This window comes from Colletotrichum graminicola (assembly GCF_000149035.1).
Source record: "Colletotrichum graminicola M1.001 genomic scaffold supercont1.93, whole genome shotgun sequence".
Lineage (NCBI taxonomy): Eukaryota > Fungi > Ascomycota > Sordariomycetes > Glomerellales > Glomerellaceae > Colletotrichum > Colletotrichum graminicola.
Genome location: NW_007361097.1, coordinates 39,171 through 64,642, shown reverse-complemented (window position 1 = coordinate 64,642; position 25,472 = coordinate 39,171). Strand labels below are relative to the sequence as shown.

The window sequence follows — 25,472 nt, the reverse complement described above, 5'->3', positions numbered from 1 at the left end:
GGTTGCAGAATACAGATATCCCTACCTACTACACCAGGACAGAACGACAAACGTACTCGGATGCCTTGCGACCCAGGCATGTAACCCATGCTGCACATGCGTACGGGTATCTTGCATGCCATGGAGCCGCCTTGCTGCCTGCCTCTAGGCGCTCACCGGATATCACCCATCGTCCTGGCCAACGGGACCGGCATCGTGAAGAAGTCGAGGCTGCACGCGGATAATGTCATTGGCCTCGCCATGAGAACAATACGAGTTGCTTCATTGTGGTGTCCTGTCTTGATGGGCTGTGTCCAAGAGGCTACTGCTGATTACGGTGGTTGTGGGAAGACTGGCTAGGCGCATCTGTGCTGAGATAAGATGGAATGGACTACCAAGAGCCCCAAGGCTGCTCCCTGGCTTGCATATGCGCACCATACCTCATCTTCACCGAGCAAATGAATTGCATAAAGCTTACGTCTGCCTAGTCACGATGCACCCGCAGCACAACGATCTGTTCCCGTGAGCAGTCGGCGTACCAATCGATTCTTAACACTTCTCTGCGGTTGCTCGTACAACATCAGGCCGCCTCATCTCTGCCTACCTGCAGATGGCCCTGAGTCACAGTCTCACATCGACTACCGGGGCAACCTGATATGCCTTTTCGAAGCCCAAACATCTATTGACAGCTAAATGGGAGGTTGGCTTGAAGGCCAAAAGAGTAACAGAGTCTCAGACCCATCATCACTCCAAACCCAGGTTGGTAGGCAGGCTGCTGCACCAATTAGGGAGCGTGGCGCAGATCGCCGGTTCTCAGTGCATGGCATATCCCTGTAAATATGCAAGGCACTTGAGGGTTGGCTCCATGGATCCAATTACCTTGAAGTCCGCCGGAACGGGGAGCGGAATGCGCCTACAAAGATTGTCACCTTGCTTCGTGGCCTGTCCAGATGGATAGCGGCAGGTTGACCGCTGCTCTAAAACATTCCAGCCACTTTTAGAACCTCGAGTATTGAGTCCATTGATGGCACAGTTTGATTAATAGTAGGCGCCATGAGCCAATTGCAACCACACACCAAACTGTTGGGGCCGTCAGAGCTTGGATTTAGCCTCAGCCGGGTGGCTTCCGGCCTTCCGCCGACTGCAAGCCTCAGCACCAGAAACGGGCGCCGTGAACGTTCGTCATAAGAAAGACTGAAAATGTTATGGCCACCAGGCATTTTAGCTCGCTTTGCCCGAGCCTTGGGTGCCAGGAGGCATACCGCTGCACAGTCGGGGCCTAGCCGCCCCAGCAGTGACATATCTGTCTCACCGCTTGATCTCAATGGCACGAAAAGCAATATCATCCTGCACCCCTGGCTGGAGCGCAAGGGCATCCTGTTGCACCTCTGCTCACTGGCGCCGCGTCGCTAGCAAAATGTTGGGGTTTGATGAGCTCAATCTGACTTTTCCCATACATGTTCGACCTACATCCACTTTCACAACGCTCTCGTGGGTCGCACAGGTGTTGACATGTGAGGAAAATAACATGATGAATACATGAGTGTCAATGTTGATAGGAATTGAGCTTAACGTGCTGAGAATGTGTCAGTCGCCGCGACTTCCTAGTAAAACCGCGGTGAGACAGGAAGAATTTAAGCTACTAAAGACAGCTAAATCTAATAATCAACACATTCAACCAGCGGGGCAAGCAGCCTGCAATTCGTGAAGCTATCGTTGGTGCGGCTTCCCTGCAGGTTGGATTCATCCCTGAGCGGCCGCTTTTCATGATAAGACTGATTCCCCTCTCTCCAGTCTGGTTCATTTACCCGTCGCAGAGAAGATGTGCGAGAACGCCTACGTGGGGATCTGTCCAGTGGTGGTGGGCGCCCCCCTTTTCCTAGGGCTGATGGATCAACTAGATGAGCTGTGTTTAAGACACCACATGCCAGGGTCCACGGAGGCATGCAATTGCATAGCAATCTCGGGCCGGGCATGATCCCGTGATCAGAATCATGTGTCGGGGAGGGGGCTTGGAAGAGCGCCCCTCGCCAGGGCGAGGTTCGCCCAAGGGCTGGCGAAGCTTTGGGGCGTGGCCTTTGTACCACCCCGGGGTTTGGAAGCCTATGGTCCTCAGTGTTTTGAGACAGGGAATCACGGAACTAATGGACGGTTTCAACTCGGAACCTCGTCACAGGCCGCTCTTAACGCTACGTGTGCTCGAGCTGGGGTAATGACATGGTGAAGCGAGGTGGGACCGCGATAGCCGGTGTCTTCTGTCTGCCCGTCCGCCGCGTTGCGGGCAAGACGCTCCGGCGTGTAGACCGAAATCTATCTACATCAATGACTGTGGGCAATGTCTTACCGGTCGCTTCTTGCGAAGGAGGGAGGTGTCTCAGCACCGCGAGCTTGCGAAGAGAACCTAACTGTGTTCCTGGACCGCTTCGCTTCATGCCAACGGTATACTTACTACGTGGAGCGGTGGTTGGCCAGGAAGACGGCTTGGGGTTCCGGAAATGCTATTTCTACCTAATCTTATCCTACCCAGGGGAGAAGCCTTGTCCGAAAATCCGTACCTTGCCGCTGATCTGGCAAAGTGACTGCGGGGCGACTCCTTGCATCCTGAGTCTGGGGGGGGGGGGACTAGACCCCTTGCTTCCCATCGAGGGGAGACTCTAAGCTAAAGTATTGGCCGTAGCGTGGGAAATCGGGCTTGGTGGCATAGGCAGCTCGCCGACCACCCCCGAGGTCGGTGAGCCCACAGGCGCTTCATTTACTTTTTTACCCAATAGTGAGAATGGCTGGCTTGAATACCGGCATTATGGGCTCTTAACCGGGTCCAATCCGTACTATAGCTAGTCTGTTTGGTATTGGTCTTGAATAGAAGTCTCTGTCTGTTTGATTATCCCAAGAGGCACCGTCGACGATTGCGACAGGAGCCCTCCTCCCCCTGACGAATGGTGCTCTTCTCGCCATATGCTTTGAAGTGGAACCAAGCTCTCAAGCAAAACCCAAAAGAAAAGAAAGAAAAGAAAAACACAATGCCCAAGTCTTAGTAACTCGTGAGATCCTCCGTGTCTTCATGTTGAATTTCCTCCGATACGACAAGAGCAGCCGATGTCCGCACCTTCTGGGGAGCATATACGAAGCGCAGAGATCTCCCACTGCCTCGCTGTCGACGACGTGGTATATACGAGGAGCCCAAGCTTTGCGGCCTCTTGCCAGCTTAAAAGGCTCTGTACTCGTTCGCCCGCTCCTCCACCCTCCGCATGTACTCCGCGTAGGTGATGGGGCCGTACACGGGCATCGAGCCGGGGGAGAGGGGCCGCAGGGGGTACGGGGGGACGGGCTGTGCGCCGAGGGTCCTGGCCCTCTCGAGCTGCTCCTCGGTGAGGGGGGGCGGCGACGGCAGGCGGGTGCCGGCAGGTAGCTGGTGGAGGCGGCCGGCGGGGTCCTGTTGTTCCGTCGTTCGACGGGTTAGAATACCGAGACCCCTTGCGCGATGATGTGGAAGTGTGGGGGAGGGGAGAGGTCGGGTTCCTCTTACGAGCCAAGACGGTCCGACACCGATGCCCCGGTGCAGACGGGTGGCCTGCGCGCTCAGCTCGGCGGGGGAGAAGCCCCCGGCGCGGGAGACGTTGGAGACAGTCCAGCGGCGCGGGCCCTCCTAGGGCAGACGGCCGATTGGGGATCCTCCTCGGCTGTCGGTGCCACTGTCGGAGTCTCCGGCGGCGGCAAGTCGCTCAGCGAGCTCGGCGCTGCGGAAGGCTGCGCGTCTGCTACCGGCGGCGCCCGGGATGGGGATCGGGAGGGACGGCACGACGCTGCGTGAGCGCGAGCGGTGGATGGATGGGGCGGCTGCGAAAAGACCACCGGGGTCGGCGTCGGGGGAGACACGGCCGGAGGAGGCGGTAGGGGAGCCGACGGCAGTCTGATCCTGCTGCTGCTGCTGCTGGTCGAGAGTGAGGTTGCCGTCGCCGCGGAGGCGGGGGCGGCCGCGCTCCTCGGAGGAGGAGGAGCCGTCGTCGTCCTGCTGAACCCATGTTAGGTACTTGGTTTGAGGGGACTGAGGATTGAGTACACTGACCTCAGCGTCGTAGGTCGGGCGGTGAGACATCGTTTCCTGCGGCGTCATCGACGAAAGGCTGGTCTTGTTCCATCAGTACACAAGGCCGGATAGGCAAGGGAGCCCCGAGGAAGCCCGGAGACGAAGCACTCACTTGGGGTGTTTGTTTCTGCTACTTGGCGCAAAGAGCTCGATGATCTGAGGACAAAAAGGTCAGTCACTTGTTCCGGTGTATAAAACGAGCAATGCGTTCGAGGCAAAAGGATGGAATCCTGGAGAATTAGGGGGGCTTTCTTTACCTTTGTGACGATAGTCGCGTAGCTGGATCTCCTGGGCGAAAGGAGACAAGGTGATGTGAGCTTGAAAGAATGGAAAGAAGAAGGAGGAAGGAGAGAGGAAGGGTAAAAGCCTAGCAATGACCCTCTGTGAGTTTATCGTGAGGGCTTCGTGGCGATTTTCCCTCGTCAGTTTCGGGCCTGAAAGGGGGTAGGGTGAAGCGGGGGGACAGCTGAAGGGGCAATGATGCCATCGTGTTGTCGATCGAGCGATGGAGGCTGAGGATCACATGGCCTCAACACGTACACAGGGCTGCGGAACCTTGCTGCACAATGAAATCTACATTGCAAGAGACCCTTCTCGAATGCGAGGGTATCAGGGGGTCATCAAGCCATCTTTAGAAAGCTCATCTGTGCTGCTCTCTCATAGCGTAGGAGCCCTTGCCGAACTATCCTTTGGCTACCTCGAGAAGACATATGTTAGGGGGAAGAAGAGGCACTGGAAGCTCCTCGTGGTAGCTGTACTTTCAGACATCTCAGGAGCTGAATACCGGATGTGCAAAGGGTGATTTCGCTCTCTTGGGTTCGAAGACGATGGCGATTGAGTTTCCAATCTGCTCAGTATGGAATGTCGTTCCCCCGTCTATGGGGCAGAATACCTGCTGCTTTCTATGTTGAACAGGTCTGTGCCTTTAATCCTGTCGTGCTTTTCCCTTCCCACGGCAATGCTCCTTGAATCTTTTTTGATTCCTCTCCATAGCTGCGTCCCCAACCTCCTTCCACTTGTTGCTCACAAACCTGTCGATCTCGTCCTTAATCATCAACCCCAAACCATCTCTCAGCTCCCTCTCGGGCGCCACGCCATAGCTTTTATCCCCTTGGAAAATGATTTTCTTGAGGGCCTTTTTCAGCCCCCCGCGGAACTGGCATCTCTTAGGATCGGCAGGGTCGGCGGGAACGATATTGTCGATCGTCTTGAGGACGTCTGCCAAAACTCTGTCCTCGCTTCTGCTGCGAACGACATCAAGATGGACACGCTTGTACCATGGCCGAATGCAGAAACGGTCAAAAGCGTCCTCCGTAACGTTCAACCAAGTGAACGGCTCTCCAAGAAAGCGGCCTTCTTGCCGGCAACGAGGGACAAATTCTTCATGCCACTGACGGAATGCCAACCGAGTCTTGAGGCGCTTCCTGTCCTTAGCCTTCAGCTTCTTCCTGGCTGGTTCTGACTCGTCAGAAGGTTCTAGTCCCGGCACGGTCGTTGGCATCATGGGATTCTTCGAGATCGGCGACTTCGTGGGGTCTGGTCCAGTTGACAGCAAGGTTGGAGCTGTTGAAATAGGCGAGCCGGCCGACTCTAGCTGCCCTGACTCGTCATATTCTGCGTCGGGATGGACGCGGAAGAGACGGCAGCTGGCGGCGTACTCGTACATCTCTTGACGGGTCGCAAAGGGCTCGGAGTATCTGGCGACGTCGAGACCAAGGAACAGAAGAATCTCGGCCGGGTCTCTGGTCAGACGGAGCCTGGCCAAGCTTTTGTATTTTTCAAAGCTTTCAATGTCAGGGTTCCGCAAGAAGAGGGCATGGCCGTCTGCTGTGAGCATGTACGGCTTGATGATGGAACCGAGGATGCTCCATAGATCGCCATGAGCATTCTTGAACAGGTTCCATTGCATTTGCTGCAAGGATTCGCAAATTGTAATGTCAATCTGAATGTATCGCTTGGGCTCCTCGTCTGTTTGGACCTCGTCTGTTTCAATTGGGGATTCGGAAGCTGGCCATGGGATGGCGTAGTGGCCGCCGACCTTACTAAACATGGTATACTCGGCTCCCAGGGCAGCCCCAATGGCTCGGCGTGCCTCTTCCGGAGACATGGTTGAGTGAGCCGGTGATCGCTCCTGTCCCTCTTCATCGTCGGTGCCAACGCATTCCTCGTCGCCAGATTCTTGGCTCTCGACGTCGGCTCTGTCGTCCGCTGCCGCTGAAGTAGGTTTCGTTATGGATCTAGCCTGTAAAGGGGCCTTCTCCCAAGTGAGGACGATGTCAATATCGCCAAAATCTTCCTTCTCGGGTCCCTCGATAGGGCTTGCAACGCATATGTATAGCTCCCGCAAGGCAGCAGTGCACTTGGCTTTGACATGCTCGTAGATCTCGGGCGGCATGCGTGGAGTATCGAGACCGTGATGGGCAAAGGCGCAGCCTCCCATGATGTGCAAAGCTAGGCTACAGGCTTGTGTGAAGGTGGTTCAATCGTGGGCTTCATGAAGTTAGCTTAATAGGCCATGTACTGGTCTCCTCACATACCCCAGTTTTGCGGCATCCAAGTCAAGGCTGGCCTGTTGTGCAAGTGGGCAAAAGAAAACTCTGCGAAACGTTATTTTGCTGCAAGAATTGGCATGGAAATACGGTAATAATGGTGAGTGTCTATGGAATGAAGTTTGCCGGAAACCCTGGATGGTGGATGAAGCAGCGTTGGCTGATGCGGGAGTGTCAAGGCAGAAAAGTCGGAGTGACTCAGTGGCTCAGTGGCTGGAAGAGTGACTCGGATTGCTGCGACGCCGATACGTATAGGGGCCTCTTGAGTAAGAAGTGTGGAATTGTCGAAGAGAGGAAGGCTCGATACAAGTAGCCGTACAATTCCGACTGGTGATGGTGGAAGTCGTTAGACCTGGAAGGGTTTTCTACAGATGATGTTTGTGGAAGGAATCCAATCGCGGGGTTCCTACATGCGGTGGAGCTAAAGATTCGGATCGGGTTGTTGTTTCTTGTTAGACCCTATGAGAATGAAGGAGAATATGGAAGAAGGGCAGAGAAATCCTTCCCTGCTACGTGTAGGCTTTCTTCATCGACCCTTGAGGGCGGGAGGAAATGGGAAATTGGAAACCACGATTCCGTTTGCTGCCGGATCTAGTGATGTTTGCACTGTGTCATTACATCATCACACACACATTTACACAGTACAAGGCAGGTTTGGTTGTCACCAAATTGCAGGCTGTGATCAATTCCTGTATTTCGGATTGTCATGAGAAGCGCACAGCAGATTATAGGGTGATTGAATCTGCGTGATAATTGTTGGGAATGTCATGGAAACTCATTAATTGCCTACTGCTTCCACTTGGCAAGTTGTATGTATAATAAGGCAGAAGGAATACAATGCTCCTCCTGGTTCTGCCCGGGGTGGCTTTCAAGACGCAGGCAGCATGAGACCCCAGGTAAAATAGTTAATATTATCTGATTGTTTGAGCTTTTCTTTTCTTGTTCCCTCATGTTTTGACATATTTGCTTGCTGCTCTGCTTTCTTCACCGTGCTGACAAGTGCCCGGAACGAGCCGGAGGTCATCACGGGGACAAGTGGGACCAAAGCGGAGGCTGTTCCGCTGTTGCTCCGAACCTGCTTGAACGTTAGATGATTTGTGCCATCCATCCGGCCCCCTGTGGCTAGGTACGATCAAAAGCCGCAATTGAGATTCACTCAGACGCATTGTGGCCTGGCATCCGTGGCCTTCAAAGACGAGCCTGAATTTTGCCTGCCAAACAGGAAAGAACAGCCTCTCTGAGCCTTTCCTTTTGCTGGCGCAACTTCTACCCTCGTCCACAAACTCCATTTTTCCTTCGCCTCTTTCATTTCGCAAACCGAAAACAGCACAAACACACAAGTTTCAATCCAGTCACCCAACCTCCATGTCTCGAGCAGTCTTCGGATGACCTCTCCCAAAGAGCTTCTATTTCTGGCATACCTACCGACCTACGCGTCCCCCCCCCCCCCCCCCGAACTCCATCGCGTAGCCCAGTTTGAAACACAATGATCAGAACTCGCGACTTTCGACCCGACGCAACCAACCTCTCACGGATCGTCAACGCAAGAGCCAGACGTGAGAACAGGCCCAAAGTCGTTGAACTGTAAGTCACACCATCTTTGCCATGTCTATTGAGTCAAAAACTAAGACAAGCCAGCGACACCGACGAGTTCGTCCATATCCACTGCGACGACGTGGTTTTCATCGTCTTCCGAGATGTCATCACCGCTGGTTCCATGTACTTTGACAGCTGCTTGTTTGGCTTTTTCAAAGAGGCCTACAGCCAAGAAATCACTTTCGCCCAAGACATCTGCCCCGACGCCCTCGAACTTTACCTTAACCTCACGCATTCCTGGTTCTTCGAAATAATATTTCGTGGCATCCGAGTTGTACCCGTCGACTACTTCAGATCCCTAATCGAGGCTATCCAAGAGGAACCCTTCCGAAAGGCTCACCTGGAGATCCCAAAGCTGAAGCTGCGAGAGTTGGCTGAGGTCGTCACACTCGCCGATCGCTTTCTACACCGTTCCCTTCTCTGCATCCTCAGACAGATGTTTCTTAGCCTCCTCAACATCACACACGTATCTTGGGGCAATCTCAAGCAGGAAGCGCGCGACATGGACGTTTTGTATCATGCCGAGTTCGTCTTCGACTATACAGATACGTTCGAGATTCTGTCCATGGGTCACGATGATGAGAAATACCTCAGGAACGCCCTGACTGAGTCTTTCCACTGGATTAATCTGAATACACCTGACATCAGAGACCGATTCTTGTATCTCATGAGCGACGATTTTATTGCTGAATGCGACCAGGACCGCCACGGACACAGCGAGACTGAGCAATTCTCCCATGCCAAGGGCATCTTTGCCACCGACCAGTTTTGCTACGAATCGGTTACTCGCGTCCAAAAGCAACGGAGATTTAAGCGTGTTGTCAATATGTGCCCGTTTGAGGACCAGAAAGACATCTTCCCCTGGGTTGAGAATCCACAGGATAGACGCATCCGTGTCAGACGCTTGCACAATTCTGTCCGTGCTGTTAAGCGCAGCGCTCGAAATGCTCGTAACCTGGGACATCAGCTTGACAGTGTTGTTCTAGGCGTAACAACGTTCCACCAGGCTTCCACCGTTCACTCATACAATCAGCTCCCTGCCTATGGAGGCGAACTCGGTCATGACAATATCCATATCCGAGGATCTGGCCGTGGCCGTGGCCACGGTCGCGGTCGCGGTCGTGGGATCGGCGCTGGCGAACATCGTCTTTCTCGTGATGGCTACCGTCAACGGTCGACCACTACGATGAACCATGGTAGTCGGCCCAAAACTCTCAAAGTCGATCCGAAAGGTGACAAAGTTCCTCGGACTGACGATAGAAGCCTTTTACCGAACTACGATCTACAATCGTCTGTGGCCACAAAGTTGACGCTGCCCTCGAACGAAGCCACCGATCGGTCCAATGTTGATCTTAATCTCCAAGCGCAAGCCTTCGAACGGCCTTTACAGATGGATTCGATGATCAGTAGCATTCGTGTGCAAGTATCCAATGGTACGAATGATACTCTTGGCTACCTGAAGAAGCAAGGCAAGCATGCTGTCCACCATCAGCACCGGGGCCAGTTACAGGACAACGAAGGTCGATCAAATCAGGTCATTCAGCCCCGTCAGTCTTGTACGCCCAAGACTCAAAAGATCTATGCTCAGCAACCGCCACCACAGCAGATTGCCGGAAAAGATCGTCAGGACTCGAGTCAGAATCCGAGCAAACCCAAAAAGAAGAAGAGCCGTCAAGCTTCAGCTACTGCGCGGAACACTGAAAAGCCGACTTCCGACATCATTACCTTACCTTTGCCCAACAAGCACCAAACCAAAAACACTTCCCAAGCCTTGAAATGTGGCAACGCCAATACAGGTAGTGTGGACGTTGCTAGAGATGACAAGAGTGGCGTTGCCTCTACCTCCGCGGCGTCTGAGGCCTCTGGTCCTACAGTCCAACTTCCGAACAAAGTGAAGATACAATTAGGAGGAGAAGACCGTGATTGTGATAAAGTAAACAGTGAAAAAGGACGAAGTCGTCGTTACCGCAAAGGTCACGGCCATGCCCGTGAAAAGGCTCAGGGGCAAACTTAAGTGCTGGGGAACCACGATCGAACGATTTTTTCTTCAACATTCCCAACCGGAATCACATATTATCCGATCCAATTCTAGCAATCCGAGAAACAACCCGGCCGTCAAAACATTCCTTGGCTTCGCCTAAATTCGGCTTGGCCAAAAGACATCTTACTTTTCCAACAGCATTTGTATTTTTCTCCCATATGCTTACGAACCCTTTGTTTCTCTAGGAAGGACCCAAAGGAACACCGGTTTTGGGAAGAGGGGACTCGGTAAGCCCTACTTTGGGAGACATGATCTTGGCAGGCGGGACAGACCTGTCTAGGTTAAGTTGTGTACAAGAGCATACTTCTTCTTGTCGAGCCATGAGCTCATCTTTGGGTGTTAAAGTTGGTAATCACGAAAACTAAGCATCATTTTAGCGGCTATGACAAACTACAAGGTTCGAGCTGTTGAATTATTACTGCTGCAGTAGGTAGTCATAGCAAGGTGATCGATAAATATACAGAATCGTATCATGTATCGAATGTGCCGACGTTGAGGTGGTGTCTTAATAGTGTCTGTATGGCTTTATGTGCGGCACCAACTCTGGATCGCCATCTGGGCGTTCATTTTCGGGTTCTTCAGCTTGGTCACGGGCTTGGTATCGGGGATCTATGCGGTCAAGCAGTATGACCTCGGACTTGTTGCTGCGTGCGCCGAGAACGGAGATCATCCGAGGATGAGGGAGTACTGTGATTGAAGGAGGATTGAGTCCGTGGAGGATATACATGCAGACGCCTTCTGCTGATACCAGTCGACTTTGAGTGAGGTACCGGACCTGTGCCTTTTCTGACGATGGGGAACCATTGGATCGAAGTGATGGTTTGTTGCTGAAGGTGCTCCTGACGTTTGGAAACATTTCACGCGAAGAAATCATCTTGAATGTAATTGACATGTGGTGTTTTCTACCGAGACATCAACGCGAGAACCGTCTACTGAATCCACTGCACCTTGAACTCGCTGAACTCGACCTTCAACGCATCCTTTGCGGTCTTGTCCGGTCTCGCAGCCAAGGGACCGACGTCCAAGACCCAATCGCCCTCGTCCTCATCCGCAAAAATCCAGCAAATCTTCCGCAGCGGCACCCTCTCCTTCACGCTTCCGTCCTCGTCGAGCACGAGACGGTGCACCCAGGCGTTCTTGCCGCCCGCGCCGCCGTCCCGGAAGACCTCGATTGTCACGCTCTCGACTGCCGACGGCGCGCCGCTGGGCGCTGCTGCCGTCGTGGTGGTCAGCGGGTAGAGGCCCCAGTCGGCGTAGCGGTCGCAGGTGACGGTGCTCAGGTGCGGCCGGCCGTCGTAGAGCTCGACGCCCGTCTTGACCCACTTGCTACCCGGCGCAGCGGCCTCGGAGCCCCGGCGCGGCACGAGTAGCACGCCGGACTGGTCGTAGGGGCTCGTCCAGTCCGCCGCAAATGTTGCGCGGACTGAGAGGAAGTCTTTGAGGGGTCCAGAGCTAGTGTGGGCGGTCGGGACTAGGGAGAGCGTAAGTACACACACACTACGAGTTGGCGGGGGTTGGATAATTTACGTACTGTTCCACGCGTTGTGGCCAGGCTTCCGCCAGATGTCGGTGCCTGGGTCCGCCTCAATAGTAAAAGGGGTTTTCTTAGTGTCAGTCGTCATGTTCTAAATGGTAGGAGGAAAGGATGTGCAAGCACGGGTGTGCGGATACGTTTGTCTTGATATATGGGAGTTGGTGCGTCTGTCGGTCTTTATAACTTGGCCATTGTTGGCGGCGGTAGCTGCCTAGGGAGACTTCAAGGCCGAGCATTGTGGATGTCGGAGCAGATCGGCAGTAAGCATTCTCTAGTCCAGACTGACGGAATCCATTTTCCCGGATGGGAACGTTGCCGTTGGTTGTTAGCTGATGCCAGATGAGGCCACATGCAAAACAAGAGCTAAAAACCACCAGGTTTAGTTTTGGACAGATATATCACAATTATGGCTGGTGTGTCGCCGGACTTCCTGTACAAGATTTATTAGTGGAACCATCTCCCAAATGCCCTCTTTTTTGCCACAACTTTCAGTCGCGGGAACACTGCGGCATGGATTCCGAGAAGGCTTGTTGTTAGCCGATTTCTTCGCTGGAAAATTAGGATCTCTCCGCAATCGATTTTCGTTGAAATACGAATACGCAGAGACTCAAACGGGAAGGCAAGTCATTGTGCTGATGCTCAGGTAGCTTGCCAAGAGGCTAAGTGCCCATGTCAACCCACTGAATCAATCGCAGGACATTACATGCATGGGTGCAGTCATGCGCCTCAGTCATTCCTTCATTCCATACCTCTTGAGGTACCTGGCTCTAACACCCTAAATAACCCTCAATCTTGCCGACAATCTTGCTTGTTTCTAGATCCCAATATACTCCTTCTATAGCTTTGTCACCGATAATTGACATGTCGGCGTCAACTCTTTTCTAGGGTGGCGGGCACTTGTAGTGTAAAGTGGTTTGAAGATGTCTGACCGCCCAAGTGAGAACCCCACTTTGAACGAGCCGATCTAAGTGACCTGCCTCTTTGAGGGATTTAAGAGATTCCAATGTCTAAATACCAAGTGATGGCTCACGATTTTGATACTGAATTAAGAAACCTACCGTCCCCGCGAAACGTTCCGCACTTCTCCAGGTTCGGCTAACGTACAACAAACGTTTAAGAAAAGATTGGTGCTGGGGATTTCAAAGGGCTGGTATTTCCTAGTCAATTACGTATATGCATCAAATTCTGATTGAACACCCCACAAATGAACAGCAACCCATGATTGACCAGCACAAAATAGAGTTTGGCATGGAGCCCCGACTCGACTTTTCAAAAAGACATGGCGCCACCCGATGGCAATTAAACATGAGTGGAGACGCCCGATGCTGCCGAGATTTAAAAGCCAATATGCCCGCTCGGGTCGGTCAACGAACAGTTGCCCACGACTAGTTCCAACACTTTTGCGGCTAGATTTATCAATCAGTTGCCTCGATCGGTTCATCCGCCAAAATGCAAATTCCAGTCGCTCTCCGCGCTTTGGCCACGGCGGGCCTTTTCACACCCTGGGACAAGAGCCAATGGGTCGCCTCGGACGACACTGTCCGTAACGGTGCGAGTCATTCGGCTTTCGACATTATCGAGCCCGGTACCATCAGTAACCCCTTCTCCGAGACCATTGCGAACTTCCATGGAAACTTGGACTATGCGACGCTCGGTGGCGCCGGCTTCGCATCGCAGAGAACCGTCGACGACTGGCCCAGCATCAACATCTCGGCCTACGACACGATCACCTTGGAGATCCCCTACGCCGATGGCAAGAAGTACACCTTCAACCTCAAAGACACGGTTCCACCGCCCATCAATGGAGTGGAGCAGTCCGGCGTGAGCTGGGAGTTCGACTTCCAGCTTCCTGCAGTAAACCACACCGATGGGTCTGTCGAACGGGTCGTCATGCCGATTTCCGACTTTGTGCCCACTTACCGCGGCCGTGTCCTAAACGACACTGCACCGCTTGACCTGTCCAGTATCAAGAGAGTCAACTTTATGATCAGAAGGTAAGCACTTCGAAGGGATTTGCTTAGGGGCAAGAGCTGACATCTTTCAGCTTCTTTGCTGAGCAGGCTGGCGACTTCGAGCTGCACATCAAGTCGGTGATTGCATCGAAGGAGGGTAGCCAGGAGTTGTAGTCTACTCGAGTGGCTAAGCACTTGGGGGATGCTTCTCTAATGTCATTAAGTCAGATGCAAAATGGTTCCGCCGACATTCACACCATGAGGAAAATTTGTTACTTGCAGAAGGTGGCGCTTTTTGGGCTCATAACAGCGTAACAACAATTAGCTGATGGCTCGTTTTCGGTTTCGGTCCACTTTTTGTTTCGTCCTCCGCGACCCAAATACACATAATATGAACGTTGCACTTGGCAGTATCTCTATGCGACCAAAGGTCGCATGGTAATGGCCGGCCCCTGTTTCAGTTTTGCAGCTCCCTCCCGTTCTACCCCTGAGCAGATCCGAAAGCATATGGATGTCAGGAGTCGAGCGCTTAGTTAGGGGTCCTGATGGCGTGAGGTATAGGTAGTGAACATGCACGCCCAGCGATGTTCCATACCAGCATATCCTAAAGATTTCATCTTGGAACGCAAAGGACAAACTATTTGGGGTCGCACAAGCGCGTACTCTTTCTTACCTACACAGGAGCTTGCAATTTCCGACTCCGAATAGGGGCCACGGACCGAACACGGGCACTCTTGATGCCCTGCGTAATCACACGGAAAACCTCACAAGTCACAGGCAGAAGTTGAAATGACAAACGTAGGTATATAAACGTTGAATCTAAGTAGCATAGTAACAAGAAGTCCTAAGTATGTATAGCTGAATGTAAATGTATGTATCCAAAGCCGCTTGCAGCCTAAAATGGTGAAGGGTCTGAAATGTGTCATAAGTCTGCTAGAGACTCTTCGTGACTGGAGCGAGATGGGGCCTCGAGCCCTTTAAGCGCACTGGCTGTAGTACTGGTTGATCTGCTGGCAGGATCCCTGCGCGCAAGTGGTTGCGCCGGACCATCCCTGGCCGCCGCACTGGCCGTAGAGAGAAGCACCGGAGCTCGAGGGAGGAGCGTTCGCAGGAGGGTTGGCGGCGGCAGGCTCGCTCGTAGCAGGCTCGCTGGGAGCGGTGGTGTTGGTTGCAGCATCTTCGGCAACAGGGGCGGGGCTGCTGTTGCTGGCGGCGGCGCCGTTCCAGACGGCAGGTCCGGGAATGACATAGGGGGCCGGGTTGCCGGTCCACTTGTTGTAGGCGATACCGGGGTCAGTGGAACTGTACATGCCGGGGATCTTGACCAGAGGGCCCGGGGTACCGGCGCCGTTGCCAGTGACCTTGATGTGGGCGCACTCCATGTAGAACTGGGCCTTGCCGACGTGGCCCTCGTGAATGGCGATGTGCTCGACGCGCACAAGGTAGTCTCCTGGGGGGGTGGCGGCCGGGAGCGTGAATTCGATCCGGTCCTTCTGCCAGGTGCACCAGTCGGTGTCGACGCTGGGGTTGCTACCGCAAAGACCACTCTCGAACACCTTGAACCAGTCTCCCGAGCCGTCGTAGCTGTTAAGATCTCCAGGCGCCTTGGACATGTAGACCATGCCTGGGCCGGGGTGCTCAATGAACTCGTTGAACCAGAGCTTGAACCCGAGCTTGCTGCCGGCAGCCACAGTCATAGTCTGAGCAGTTGCAGACGTAGCGCCCTTGTTGCATCGCAGCTCGGGAGAGTTCACGATCTCGGAGGTGAAGGAGGGCATGTAGGTGTTGGTGTTCTTGCGGATGTAGGTGTAGTCACCGCCGGCAGCCTTGTCGTCGACGAAAAGCTGACTGAAGATGTAGTGTCCCTGGACAAGAGGCGCCGCAAGCAGGCCGAAAGAAAGAAGACCCTTCATGGTGAATTTGGTGATGTGATAGAAGTGAATGTGGTAAAAGAATTGAAGCGATTGATGAATAAGGAACGAATGGTAAAGCCTGATGCGTTGTGATAGAGAACTTCTAGACATCTAGTCCTGGAGCAGGCGCCTGAGTATTTATATCTATTCTAGCAGTTGTAAACCGTTGCCGCCGTCATGAAAAGAAGTGCTTGGCGATGTTTCGCCGTCCTGCAAGTCGTGTTAACCCATTTAGCGCTTGTATTCAGCTAGCACTGTAAGGTTGTGATGAGGACCAAAGAAAAAGAAGACTCCGCTCTGGTCAATCGAACCCCCGTCGCCTCACGTTTATTGCGGACGAGTCCAGGTTGGTCCAAAGGATGGCAATGAATCCATTCCAGTGGCATTCTCATAGGCCACGAGTCACTCCTGCACAAACACGTGTGCTGCAAGATCTTCGGACTTTACGGGCGGGCGGTGCGGGAGCAACCCGAGACGGGTGTCGCTGTTATTGCGAGAGGCTCGGACTGCTTCGGGTCCGAGGCGGCAGCAATCTAAGCACTACAGCCAAGACTTGTTTGCCATAAACGTTCCCCTCTGCCAAGTCGAATGGCTGTAGCATCTCAAATGAAGGAGAGCCACTAGCCATACATAGTCCCATTTCCGAGCTTCATTGCCACCTCGATTTCAATGCCGTGTCGACAAACGTACCTGTAGTGCGATTGATAGTCCAAAAACAAGGCTACCCTCCCTATTGAGCCAGGTTTGACGGTTCTATGATGACCAATTCTCACATGAGGCTGAGCGTCGGCATTTCAGCCATGGGTATGTTTTCGCCATCCTTTTTTTTCCTTCTTCTCCTACTTCTTCTCCCTACCCCTATTTGCGCTATCTGAATAAGACACCGCTCCACAACGGGCGCTTTTGGCATATATCTCGGGTTTTAAGCTTACTCCTAGTATTATCTACTCCTTTGCTGCCAACGACCTTACCCAGCAACATGTCACTTGCGATAGAGATGTTCCTCAAAATGAAAATCTTGGGTCTTCCATGCCTTTAAAGTATTGTCGAAAAAGGAACAGATCCATTGGGGCTGCAATTTCGATGTCGTGGCATGCATTGACCGCAGGAAATGCCAAGATGACGTGCAAACATTTTATGTGTATTTACGTCACCGGAAGCTTGTAGATAGATTGGTTACCAGCCTCATGGGGCGCAGAAGTTGCTCTCTTCTTTTTCTTTCCCGCCAGCGAGTTTCTTGTGTCGTGGTGGCTAAGTGGAAAAGGCGATGCATTAACATAATAACATCCACTGAGTAGTGACGACCTCACCAATAGAAATTGAATGGTCAATACAGCGACTTTTGAAACTCTGTAACAGCGGTGGTCTGGCCTCTCATTCATTCGTCGGACTCGTTTTCTTCGGGTTCTCTTGGCCATCCGGGCCAATGCGTGAAATTGGACGTAACATGCAAACTGCTTGGCTCGGGACTTGCTTCATATTAACCATTTTTACCAGGTCGGTAACCGTCTTCCACCATACAGGCAGTCAGCTGTCTGTTGAGGCTTGTACACGGCCGAAGGCAATGTCATTGAAACTTCAATCTGCCTAGTATGTAGGCAAATGCGGGAACCTGCAGACAATCTCACCTCAGACTTTCACCGCCGCTCTTATGTCTAGCGTCCAAAATCCTGTGAGAGCCAATGCGGTGGAACCTATCACGCCAACACTAATGGAAAGCCGCATATCTCACACGACGGGTATGAACATTAGCTCGTCTTAGCTCGGAATTGTGTGAATTTAGTCTTGAGAAGCACTTTGGACGATGAGAATTTATCAAGTTGCATTTCATACCTGGAGGAAAGTCAAAATTTTACAATCATCAAGTCTCATATTTCGTACCGAAAATTCATAGTAGCCACTGAGCTGTGTGGGATCATACGGTGTTCAGCTCCTGAACAACATTCCCCTCGCAAGACAGTTCAACGGGTGCCATTCTCTTCGTCTTTCCATCCCTTGGCATCAAAATTATTAATTTCTCTGTAGATGGTTTGGGATTACTTGGAATGGTGACATGATTCACGAGATTCGATCAATATTTACTCATTGGCCAAGTTGCGATTCTTGCCGTCACCGGATGGGGTTTAGACAGAAGAGAAAAGAGGACGACGGAGGTCAACATTTAAATGCCGGACTTCATCTTGCAATTCATATGATATCATGACGGGATGAACTGTCGCGGTACTGGGTTCAGTTTGCATATGATATCGCTCGATATCTCTAAACATGGGATAGTATTCAAAAAGTGTCTTGACGATAAAATCAATTTGTCTTGAGGTGTGACTATTCTCCTTGATTTAACTCAATGCGGCAAAGGGTTCCCAAAACACTATGCCTACTCTCGCCCATGCCTGATCCAAGTGGTAACTAATGGCGGACAAAGCCTTTGAAATATTGAATGAATCAGAAGCAAACAAGCTGCCATTTATGTTACATTTACAAGAAGGGCCCTGGTAAGTAATAAGTTGATACCGCGCCTTCATTGCCCAGGAGAGTCGGCAGTATCTGCTGGCCGAGGAACATACCAATGATAAGAATGAAGAAACCAAACTGAGAAACTTTCATAATAACTCACAGATCATATCTATTTGGTTTCGGAGGTCTCTAGCGCCGTTTACTCCTTTGCCCAACCCCATAATGACTGCGTTATGCGTCTAGCTATGGGAGAAGTCTATCGCATCCGCATCACCACTTCCACTCTGGCCAAACACTTTATACTGTGGGTAGAAGATTTGAGATTACTACTTTATTGATATGCCCTCACAAATATGACGAAGCGCCGACCATGGAGAAAGATGATAAGAAATAGTCACATTTAATTCGGACTTTGCTAAAGATCAGTAAGTTTCAGCTCATCCTGCCAGAAAGAGTTTCTCTTCCTGACTCTAGAAACAGTCCAAGGACAACAACGTCCCACGGCGCGTCTCCAGAAGCAGACAAGGCCTGAACAAAGATGATGGACTGCAGACGATGCATAGATTCCATGGTATCAATAGCCCTCCGCAGAGCTCAATGTTTAACGCAGAAAACCTAGTGCATTGGTATTATTGAGCACCAAATCTAGGCAAGCATTTTCCAAATGCTACACATTCCGCAAAAAGTGAAGCAAGATCGAGGAATGGGCAAGCCATAGAATGGACGAGGATTTTAACCAATGCCAGTTCGTAGACTAGGCCTTACGGAAGCGGACTAAAACTAGCGAATCTTGGAAATGGGCTCATGTGGGATCTCCTACTTAGTGCTTCTTGGCATGCGTATCGCTCAACCCGAAGGGACCGCGAGCAGGGGCATTGGAAGGATCCACGCTGAACTCCATTGGGAACCTCCCGGAATCCAACGCTCCAAGGCGTGCCGTTCGAATAAGGTTGCTCAATGGAAGGCTGGAGCTTATGGGGGATGTTTTCCTTTCTTGGCAACTTGAATCCCAGAAAACAACATTCCCGTACATGGGTGGGTGGTGGTCTTTGCAGTGAACAAGCGCTTGATTACTCCACTCCATGTCTCGATTCAAGGCGCCCTCGAACAGGAATGTGCCAGCAAGAACACTCATCTTAGATCTAGGTGCAATTTCGCCTCTAAGTGTATCGGGGCGGGCCCCGGTAGCTGGTCCCACTTCTCGAGTTGAGATTTGAGCAGCTGTCGAGCACCAAGATAGACACCAGCTTATGCGCCAATAAAAGCAAACACTTTCCCACCTTAATCTTGTGCAATTAAAAGTACTGGAATGATCTGTTGGGCTAAAACGACCAGCTGTTAGGAAAGAGGCTAGAATGTTAGACTTGGCTGAACCTACATTTTCAGGGTTGTTCTGTGCCCGGCAACCCCCCCCCCCCCCCCCCCCTGGCAAGTCCCTTGAACGCAACTTGTTATCCAAACGGCCGTCTGCGATAAACACCAATGTCCCCAGTTTGGCTGCTTCTTGTTTATTTGTTGTCATTGTGGTGGTTGGTTCTTTATATGCTTACGACTGGATTAACACTTCTAAGCCCATGGCATTGCTAGATCTTTCAGGTTGATATCCCATTCTTCATTTAGCTCAGTCAAAAAACACCCATAAACTCTACACTTCGCAAACGGTCGTCATGGTGCTTCACTGCTGGCGATCGTTAGTGACCGGAAATGACTGCAACGAGTCAACTGCCCCGTTGTTTGCTGGAGACAAGCTGCAGTGTGACACTCGAAGTGGCGACTAGGGGGTGAACGAGCTGCTTGATGGAACCTTATGAGCTAGCTCCAATGGGGTGTGGATTCAACACATGCCGCTGTAAAACAGGGTGGGCACAATGCCTCTAATTCCGTATTCGTCGTCGAATGTCCGGCCACAGTATTGACCCTCGGCTTTTCACTCCAAGCACATGGTGGGACATCAGTGGCGGCGATGGATTGACTGGTGGGAAAACAGCAGTGACTGTGTTTGGTTTTGATCTATCGTGCTAACTAGTACTCTAAAAGAGAAGAAACAGATCACTGCTACATCAAGGTTACAACAAGAGGGACCGATAGTCGTCATCAGCTTATATCGGCCAGCTCCTGTCTTGAGGATGTGACAGTCGGGATGCAGCGAGACAAGGAAGGAGACTCATTCATGTGCGGACATCATCGTCGGATCGGATCACACACGTTCGGCTTTTCGCACAGTCGGTGATAATTGACACGGCACTGACGGCATTGCTCGAGCGATGATGAAGTGGTAGAGGCACGCTTTTTCCAATGAACCACGGTAGGTACCAACCGCTCTGGCCGTCCGTACCTAATATAGCCCTTCAAGGAGGCCTGAATAGGCCGTCAAAGGAGCTATATATTTCCTTCACCAAGCTTTCCGAAATCGGAGATGAAACCATAGAGCAGAGAACACACATTCTCTTTCGTACCTCGTACTTGGGCACTCGTATAGTACGGCTACAACTTCGGGTAGCACAAGTTGGAACCAAGCGTCACCTTGATCGCGAGGGCAACCGGTAAGAAAATTCCCTCGTCCACAAGATCCGGGATGCCCCTGAACAGGAAAAAAAAAACTAAGAGGGCCTGATGTGGATAATTCTCCACAAATACCTTGTCAGATCATCTGATAACGATTCAACACACGCGGCAACCTGAAAAATATCGGGGGCGCCTTGGCCGCGGCCAAACACCATTGGCTGTGCCAGGTCTCCAGCTCGCTGCCACTCGATTCCCGCAGAATCGGACATCGACTCCCAGAGTAGCTGTTCCGTCTTGCCCACAACCCCATGTCGGACGAATAGATCCTTTTGACGAATCAGCAACGGCGTGCTTCGGATGCATCGCTATAGCCCCACGGCTATGCTGCGTTGATGGTGATCTCTCCGTAACGTGGGTCCCGATGTGGAATCAGCGATGAATCCAAAGCTTTTAAAGTCCTGCTTACCCGATGTCCATCTTATCTTGTTCCCTTCCACTTACGCTTCTCACAAATACTTCTGTCGGCCCAGGTGCCTCCTTTGTCTCTCTACCTACCCACCAACGTGCGCGCACATCCTGCAGCACATACCTTCTTTCGATGACCCCCCCTGAGACTACCACCATGACCGCCGTCAACCCAGCGGCAGCACCTCAGGCGTCGGAACAGAGTCACGTCGTCGGGGAGCATGACATGGAGAAGAACACCGGTCAGAATGTGGTCGACATCAGCGCTGACCCCCTGAAGCCTGGGTCAGATGACAGCTCCGAGCACAAACAGGAAGGTGTCAAGAAGGTGGAGGCAATCACGTCGGTGTGGTCTATGAAGATGCTCTGGGTCGTCTTTGCTCTGTGAGTTTTCTTCTTGTTCAGGGCACATCTTGAACACCGACCCCGCGATTATCACAGACTAACAAGTCGACAATAGCCTTTACCTAGTGACTTTTACCGACGGTCTGCTGCAAGCCGTTGAGGGTAATCTGACGCCCTACGTTACCTCTGCCTTTGGTCACCACGGACTCCTGGCCACAACCAGCATCGTGTCCACAATCCTCGGCGGTGTATCCCAGCTCACCATCGCCAAGATCATTGATATCCGCGGGCGTGCCGAGGGGTTCCTCGGCATGGTCTTCCTCGTCACCATCGGCATGATCATGATGGCCACCTGCCAGAACGTCGAGACCTACGCCGCCGCGCAAACAATCTACTGGGTCGGCCACCTGGGACTGGGATACATCATCACCATCGTCCTCGCCGACATGACGTCGCTGAAGAACCGCATGACCATCATTGCGCTCAACGGCACGCCCATAATCGCTACGACCTTTGCTGGGCCCAAGATTTCCGAGTTATTCTACGAACAGGTCAACTTCCGTTGGGCATTTGGTGCCTTTGCTATCATCTTGATTGGGTTCAGTATCCCGGTCGTCATAATCTTTTTCCTCAGCGAAGTCAAGGCCAAGAAGACCGGTCTGATCCCACCCAAGCAGAAGACTCGTTCCACCGTGGAGTCCTTGAAGCACTACGCCATCGAATTCGACGGTACGTACAATGCCTTCTGTCTCATGGTTTCAGTCACATGTTTTGATCGAATTTCTGACAATTACAGCTGTTGGCTTGGTTTTGGTCATGGCCGGGTGGTCCATGTTGCTGCTTCCTTTCTCCCTCGTGTCCGGTGCCACGCACGAATGGAAGAGCCCAACGATCATCTGCCTGATTGTCTTTGGTGTTGTCGCTCTGGCTCTTTTTGCCGTTTGGGAGAGGTTCTTCGCCAAGGTCTCTCTTTTCCCCTACCAGTTCCTCAAGGATAGGACCGTTCTGGGTGCCTGCTTGGTCTACGGCATCATGTTCACTTCCATTTAGTATGTCCAGCAACCCCACACACGCATGGCGAAAGACGTGCTAACACGGATTACTAGCTGCTGGGACTCCTATTACCAGTCTTACCTCCAGGTTGCGCACAACCAAGATATCACCAGTTCCGGTTATATCTTAAACACCTTCAGTTTGACCTCAGCCATCGTCTCTCCTTTGGTGGGAGTGTAAGTTGACCCGTTCAATCACACGCAAGTTTAGAGGCTAACGAAGTTTAAAGGGCCATTCGTTATACTGGCCGCTTCAAGTACATTGCTTTAGCCGGCGTGCCTATCTGCATTCTCGGAACTGCCTTGCTCATCCATTTCCGTACCCCGTCGACCAGTGTCGGCTACCTGGTCATGTGCCAGATCTTCAACGGCGTGTCTAGCGGCATTTTCAACACCTGCGCTCAGATCGCCATCATGTCGTCCGTTACGCACCAGGAGATCGCCATTGCCCTCGCTCTATACGGCCTCTTTGGTTCCATCGGCGCCGGCATTGGCCTGGCCATCGCCGGCGGCATCTGGAACAACTTGCTCGAGAAGATACTCTACCAGCAGTTGCCCGCAGGCAGCAAGGATCTCACCGCCAGCATCTTCGCCAGCATCGAAACCCAGCTTTCGTACCCCATGGGCAGCCCCATCCGCGAGGCCATCATTGCTGCGTACGCCGACGTTCAGAGGAAGATGGTTATCACCGGATGCGCTTTCATTCCCTTGATCTTCATTGCTTTGCTGCTCTGGCGCAACATCAACGTCAAGACGGTCGAGGAGGAGAAGGGCAAGCAGACGAAGGGAACGGTGTTCTAGTGACCAGTTGTCGACACTTTGACATGGTTGCTTTAGGCTACTAGCCATAAAGTGTGGCTCTCAGACGTTGTCTCATGAATAGAAGTCTTGCAACCTAATTTCGGATTCTGGGTGGTCCCCTACACAACTTCCAGGACTGGCTCTCCACCAATGTTTGAACCTAAAAGTTGTTTGCTTGGGTTGAACGAAGATGGTATAGAAGAGAGTTTAATGGTACATGCAGGAATGGACGTTGCATCATCAAATTATATCTAAATATGTATATGGTTGGGGGCGCTCTCTAATACACTCTCGGCTTTCTCACCTGGGCAAAGCCATGAACAAAAAACAAACAACCCTTATGCGCTGATAGCAGAAGCCACAAGTGGGTTCCCGTGTACCTTTTCAATCTCGACAAACTCGTGGCTGAAGGCGTAATCTGTGTAACCTTCCTCCGTATCGGCATAGAACGTCTCCCGCTTGTACGGCGTGAGCGGAATGTCCTTCTCGATCCTGAACGGCAAGTCCGGGTTCGAGATGAACCAGCGGCCGAAACCCACGGCCACCTCGGCATCCCTGTGCTCCTCGTCCACCGCCCGCCTCGCGCTCTGCGGGTCGAAACCGCCCGCGATGAGCACGGGGGACGCGCGGTCCCAGGCGTCCATCATGAACTGCACGCTGTCCGTGGTCTCCCTGTCGGCGTTGCCGTCGACGCGGCCCTCGACGAGGTGCAGGTACGCCAGCCCCAGACCCCTCAGCGCCCGGGCGACGTGCGCGAACTGCGGGACCGGGTCCGCCATGCGCATCCCCTGGAAGGTCGACCACGGCGAGAAGCGGGCGCCGACCATGTCGGCGCCGACGGCCGCGACGACGGCCGTGGCGACCTCGACGGCGAAGCGCGCCCGGTTCTCGACGCTGCCGCCGTACTCGTCCGTCCGCTGGTTCGACCGGTCCTGGAGGAACTGGTCAATGAGGTACCCGTTCGCGCCGTGCAGCTCGACGCCGTCGAAGCCGGCCTCGACGGCGTTGCGGGCCGCGCGCGCGAAGTCGGCGACACGCCCCGGATGTCCTCCCTGGTCATCTCCTCCGGCACGGGCGCCCCGTCGCCCTCGGCGATCGGGCTCGGGCCCTTGACGGCGACGCCGCGCGCGCGCGCCGTCGCGGGGTCGGCCACGCGGCCCAGCCCCCACAGCTTCATCCAGATGAAGCTGCCCTTGGCGTGGACGGCGTCGGTGATCTCCCTCCAGGCCGCCACCTGCTCCCGGGTGTATATGCCGGGCGTGTGGTGGAAGCCGGCGAACGAGTAGCCGTCGACCTGCCGGGAGACGAAAGTGGCCTCGGTGATGATCATGGTGCCGGGCACCGACGCCCGCTGCGCGTAGTACTCCGTGGCCATCGGGAGGGGCGCGTGCGTCTCGGGGTCTGCCCGGAACCTGCTGAGGGGCGACATGACGATCCTGTGTTGGAGGGTGGTGTTGCCCACCCGCAGGGGTTTGAAGAGCTTTGAGTCGGCCATTTGCAAAAAGAAAAACCGTTCAAATGTTTGCGTTGTTTCAACGCGAAGGTGTGTTGTATACTGAAGCTGCCTAGACGAAGTTGTATTTCTGGTTCGCCGTCCGAGTGGGAGAAAACATTCTCAACATCGAAGTGTACCTGCCCATTTAACCCCCCGAACCGCGAGGCTACGAACCAGCATTGTGTAAGTGAAGAAGACGCCAAGGGTTAGAAAGCCTACTGTACGACGATATATTAGCAATCGTGCCTCCCCGATCTGTTGAATGAGGAGTGTCATTTTTCGACATATCGTGGGATATTGTCGCGATGAGTAATGGCGGAAGGATTGGTAATGCCGCAGTGTGCAGAGATTTGTGGGTAAAACGTACAGTCAGTGCTGCACATCAAGCTTTGTATACTGCCATGGGCGTTACCAAGAACACGCAGCTTCACTCGCACCAACCAGGTTACACCCTGTCCAGACTGACGGCCCGTCGTATTTTAGGATTACTCATACGTGCCTCGGCGATCTATTACGACTCTTTCGGTGTGCCTGTCTATGATTAGTTATTAGATCAAACAAGCCACGGACTGACGCCATCCAGGGTTTCGTCACCATGGGGTACGATGTCTGGGAGTGTGAATGAGACGAGTTGAGATAATGAGCGCATCCGCATCCAGTGCCGGTGAGGCTCCTGAATAAGTAGCATCGGCCAAGAGTAGCCG

At 52.8% G+C, this 25,472-nt stretch overlaps 7 protein-coding genes across 7 annotated transcripts; 3 read left to right on the top strand and 4 right to left on the bottom strand.

Annotated features, from left to right (window-relative positions):
• Positions 1–4,991: 4,991 nt before the first annotated feature.
• Positions 4,992–6,506, bottom strand: GLRG_11555 (uncharacterized protein; the record flags this gene model as incomplete). Its single annotated transcript, XM_008102256.1, has 1 exon — positions 4,992–6,506. One exon carries the CDS (start codon positions 6,504–6,506, stop codon positions 4,992–4,994), a length of 1,515 nt encoding a protein of 504 aa, XP_008100447.1.
• A 1,595-nt stretch (positions 6,507–8,101) lies between these two features.
• On the top strand, positions 8,102–9,401 carry GLRG_11554 (uncharacterized protein; the record flags this gene model as incomplete). The annotated part of the gene is made up of 3 exons (XM_008102255.1): positions 8,102–8,199; positions 8,254–9,199; positions 9,261–9,401. The coding sequence occupies 3 exons, from the start codon at positions 8,102–8,104 to the stop codon at positions 9,399–9,401; spliced, it is 1,185 nt and encodes a 394-aa protein (XP_008100446.1).
• A 1,780-nt stretch (positions 9,402–11,181) lies between these two features.
• Positions 11,182–11,874, bottom strand: GLRG_11553 (uncharacterized protein; the record flags this gene model as incomplete). The annotated part of the gene is made up of 2 exons (XM_008102254.1): positions 11,182–11,723; positions 11,784–11,874. The coding sequence occupies 2 exons, from the start codon at positions 11,872–11,874 to the stop codon at positions 11,182–11,184; spliced, it is 633 nt and encodes a 210-aa protein (XP_008100445.1).
• Positions 11,875–13,235: 1,361 nt separating this feature from the next.
• GLRG_11552 (complex I intermediate-associated protein 30) lies at positions 13,236–13,912 on the top strand (the record flags this gene model as incomplete). The annotated part of the gene is made up of 2 exons (XM_008102253.1): positions 13,236–13,780; positions 13,831–13,912. 2 exons carry the CDS (start codon positions 13,236–13,238, stop codon positions 13,910–13,912), a joined length of 627 nt encoding a protein of 208 aa, XP_008100444.1.
• Positions 13,913–14,715: 803 nt separating this feature from the next.
• Positions 14,716–15,651, bottom strand: GLRG_11551 (fungal cellulose binding domain-containing protein; the record flags this gene model as incomplete). The annotated part of the gene is made up of 1 exon (XM_008102252.1): positions 14,716–15,651. The coding sequence occupies one exon, from the start codon at positions 15,649–15,651 to the stop codon at positions 14,716–14,718; it is 936 nt and encodes a 311-aa protein (XP_008100443.1).
• Positions 15,652–21,208: 5,557 nt separating this feature from the next.
• GLRG_11550 (major facilitator superfamily transporter) lies at positions 21,209–23,273 on the top strand (the record flags this gene model as incomplete). The annotated part of the gene is made up of 5 exons (XM_008102251.1): positions 21,209–21,459; positions 21,536–22,149; positions 22,217–22,469; positions 22,527–22,649; positions 22,703–23,273. The coding sequence occupies 5 exons, from the start codon at positions 21,209–21,211 to the stop codon at positions 23,271–23,273; spliced, it is 1,812 nt and encodes a 603-aa protein (XP_008100442.1).
• Positions 23,274–23,611: 338 nt separating this feature from the next.
• Positions 23,612–24,768, bottom strand: GLRG_11549 (NADH:flavin oxidoreductase/NADH oxidase; the record flags this gene model as incomplete). Its single annotated transcript, XM_008102250.1, has 2 exons — positions 23,612–24,268; positions 24,346–24,768. 2 exons carry the CDS (start codon positions 24,766–24,768, stop codon positions 23,612–23,614), a joined length of 1,080 nt encoding a protein of 359 aa, XP_008100441.1.
• Between the last annotated feature and the right edge of the window lie 704 nt (positions 24,769–25,472).